We start from the raw sequence: 2392 nt of genomic DNA on the forward strand, positions 1-2392 counted from the left end.
CTGTTTTCAATACAAAAATTTGCGCTGTTTTTAAACTACTACTAGTGATTTTATTACACAGTCAATGCACAGAAATGATAGAATATAGTTAAACCTCTGAAAATGTTTTCAATAAAGTAGTCAGTAACAGTTAATGCACCAGAACAAGTAAAATAGAAAGAAGATGTACATATCACAATTTGCAAAATTCATATCATCACAACCTTCAAGAAGTATTTTCAATGATAGTTATAAGTACTACTGGATTCTAAGTATCTTGTAAAGGAAGCATGTGCAGCCTGAGCCAGCATTACTCAAATCATTGGAGAATTGTCTGTTCCTTCAGTCAAAACATGGCCCTCCCAGCAGGCACCGCGCCGTCGAAATGAGGTTCGGACCAGACGTCGTTTCCACTAAGATTTTTTGGTCGAAAATGCAACAAAATTTAGGAAGTTCGACGTCTAACAACGACGTCAGTTTTTCGACTTTTACTGACGTTGAAATCGCGTCTATTACCGACATCTTTTTGCTACACATATTAAGGTTGGGTAAACATAAATGCTATTCACAGGATCTGTCCCTCTAATAGTAGGCATGTAAATATCCACGATCACTGAGTCAAAATTCTTTCAGTAAATGATTAATTAAGAAGCAAATGCTTCTGACTCAAAATCAGTAGACACTGTGTTGGTATATTCGAGATATATATTTCACCTATTCAGACATCGTCAGTCTCTAAAAACTGCAAACAACGAAGGTAAATTAAAAGAGAACAGATGTAAAAGCATACAAAATAAAATAGTAAAAAACTTAAAACACTAAAAGCATTTATGTCTAGTTTGGTTAACACAGTTTACACGAGCACAAAAGCGTAAAGTAATGAGGACGAAAAAACAGACGCAACGGCGGAAAAAAGGTGAGAGGCGTAAAACGGAAAAAGATAACGTCAACAGACACGCGCAAGATTAGAAATAACTCTGCGGATCAGCGCAATCTAGGTAAAACCATTTTTTGTATATTGATAGTGGCCTGTGTTATTTTAAGCCACTTGGTTTCACATGCATCCAGGTCTTTAGGTGCCGGCTGCTGTAGAAACGTTACGCTAAAACATTGTGTTATGTCGGGGTGTGTTGAAAAAACTGCTGTGTGTTTTGTGGCGTAGTGGTGCAATAATGCTGCATTGTCATTTTCCTCATTTACTTTGTGTTCTTTCCATGTGGATCTGTGATGTGTCCAACGGGTGCTAAACCGTTTTTTTGTTTGTCCAATGTATTGCGCGCTACATATGTTGCAAGTAGCCGCATATATGCCGTAGCACTTGCAGTCCAGGTCTTGCTTCAATTCTAAAACTTGTCCGTCTGTTGTGAACTTGCGCTGTTTATAAACAATGCTCTTATGACTACCATGATTGCCACACAAAGCACACTTTTCGCAAGGGCGCGACTGGCCGATGGGCTGTTTTGACGCATGGGCCAAGCTTCTGTAATTAGTCAGGAGGTTCCCCAGGGTACTTGCTCTTTTATAAACTACAGTCGCGGAAAGTTGTAAGTCCCTTTTCTTAGCTGTTAACTTCAAGGCCTGTGGGAAAGCTGTACCCCAAGCTATCCTTGGTTTGTGGGATCGACAAGTTGGTGACGCGAACCGTTTCATCCAAGTTTTCGAAACACTTAAACACTGTTCTGTAATGCTTTTTAGTACGGTTGGCGTCAAACAGTCGAGTAGTCGGTTCCACAAGGTTCCGGGCCCCACTGCAAAGCACTTCGCCAATACCAACCCAGCATATGTATATCCGCTGTTTAAAACTTACAAACTGCGAAAGGATGTCCTAAAGGAAGTGACAGCTTTAGAGATCCCGGTCAGACTAGTACAAGCAGCAGGGAACACCTACCTCTCTCGCTGTACAATGTTTTTAGAATCTTTGCTTAAGCCAATTTGCATAGATTACTGTACTAAAGGTGTCAATGAATACTGCAAGGACACTCAAGACTATCTTAAAGCATTGGTTGCGTGGCAGTTGGAAACTAGTCAGTTGCATCAAGAAACACCGGAACTATTTATTGCGGCTGCAGATGTTGTCGGACTTTATCCTAACATCCCTAGAGATTTGATAACGAAGTCTCTTTCTCGAGACCTTCGTCGTCACACTGCGATCCCGACCACGTCTCGTAAGTGCATTGTCGATTTTGTAATATTTACGATAAATAATGCAATTATACAGTACGGCGGAAAAGCATACAGACAGAAAGAGGGCATTGCCACCGGTGAGAACCATTCTGTTTCCCTAGCCAACATAGCTATGCACTATGTTGTGGAGTCGGTCGCCCCAGCAATAAGAAAAGCTGAGATATTTAAAAGGTACATCGACGATATTCTGTGGATTTCGTTTGGACGGAAAGCCACCAAGGAAATAAAG

At 40.7% G+C, this 2392-nt stretch overlaps 1 protein-coding gene across 1 annotated transcript; it reads right to left on the reverse strand.

Annotated features, from left to right (window-relative positions):
- Positions 1 to 722: 722 nt before the first annotated feature.
- On the reverse strand, positions 723 to 2128 carry LOC145219000 (uncharacterized). Its single transcript, XM_080086419.1, has one exon. It carries the CDS (start codon positions 1627 to 1629, stop codon positions 964 to 966), a length of 666 nt encoding a protein of 221 aa, XP_079942545.1. The 5' UTR covers positions 1630 to 2128; the 3' UTR covers positions 723 to 963.
- Positions 2129 to 2392: the final 264 nt, after the last annotated feature.

Source organism: Phallusia mammillata, chromosome 3 (genome assembly GCF_965637545.1).
Source record: "Phallusia mammillata chromosome 3, kaPhaMamm4.hap1.1, whole genome shotgun sequence".
NCBI classification, from domain to species: Eukaryota; Metazoa; Chordata; class Ascidiacea; order Phlebobranchia; family Ascidiidae; genus Phallusia; species Phallusia mammillata.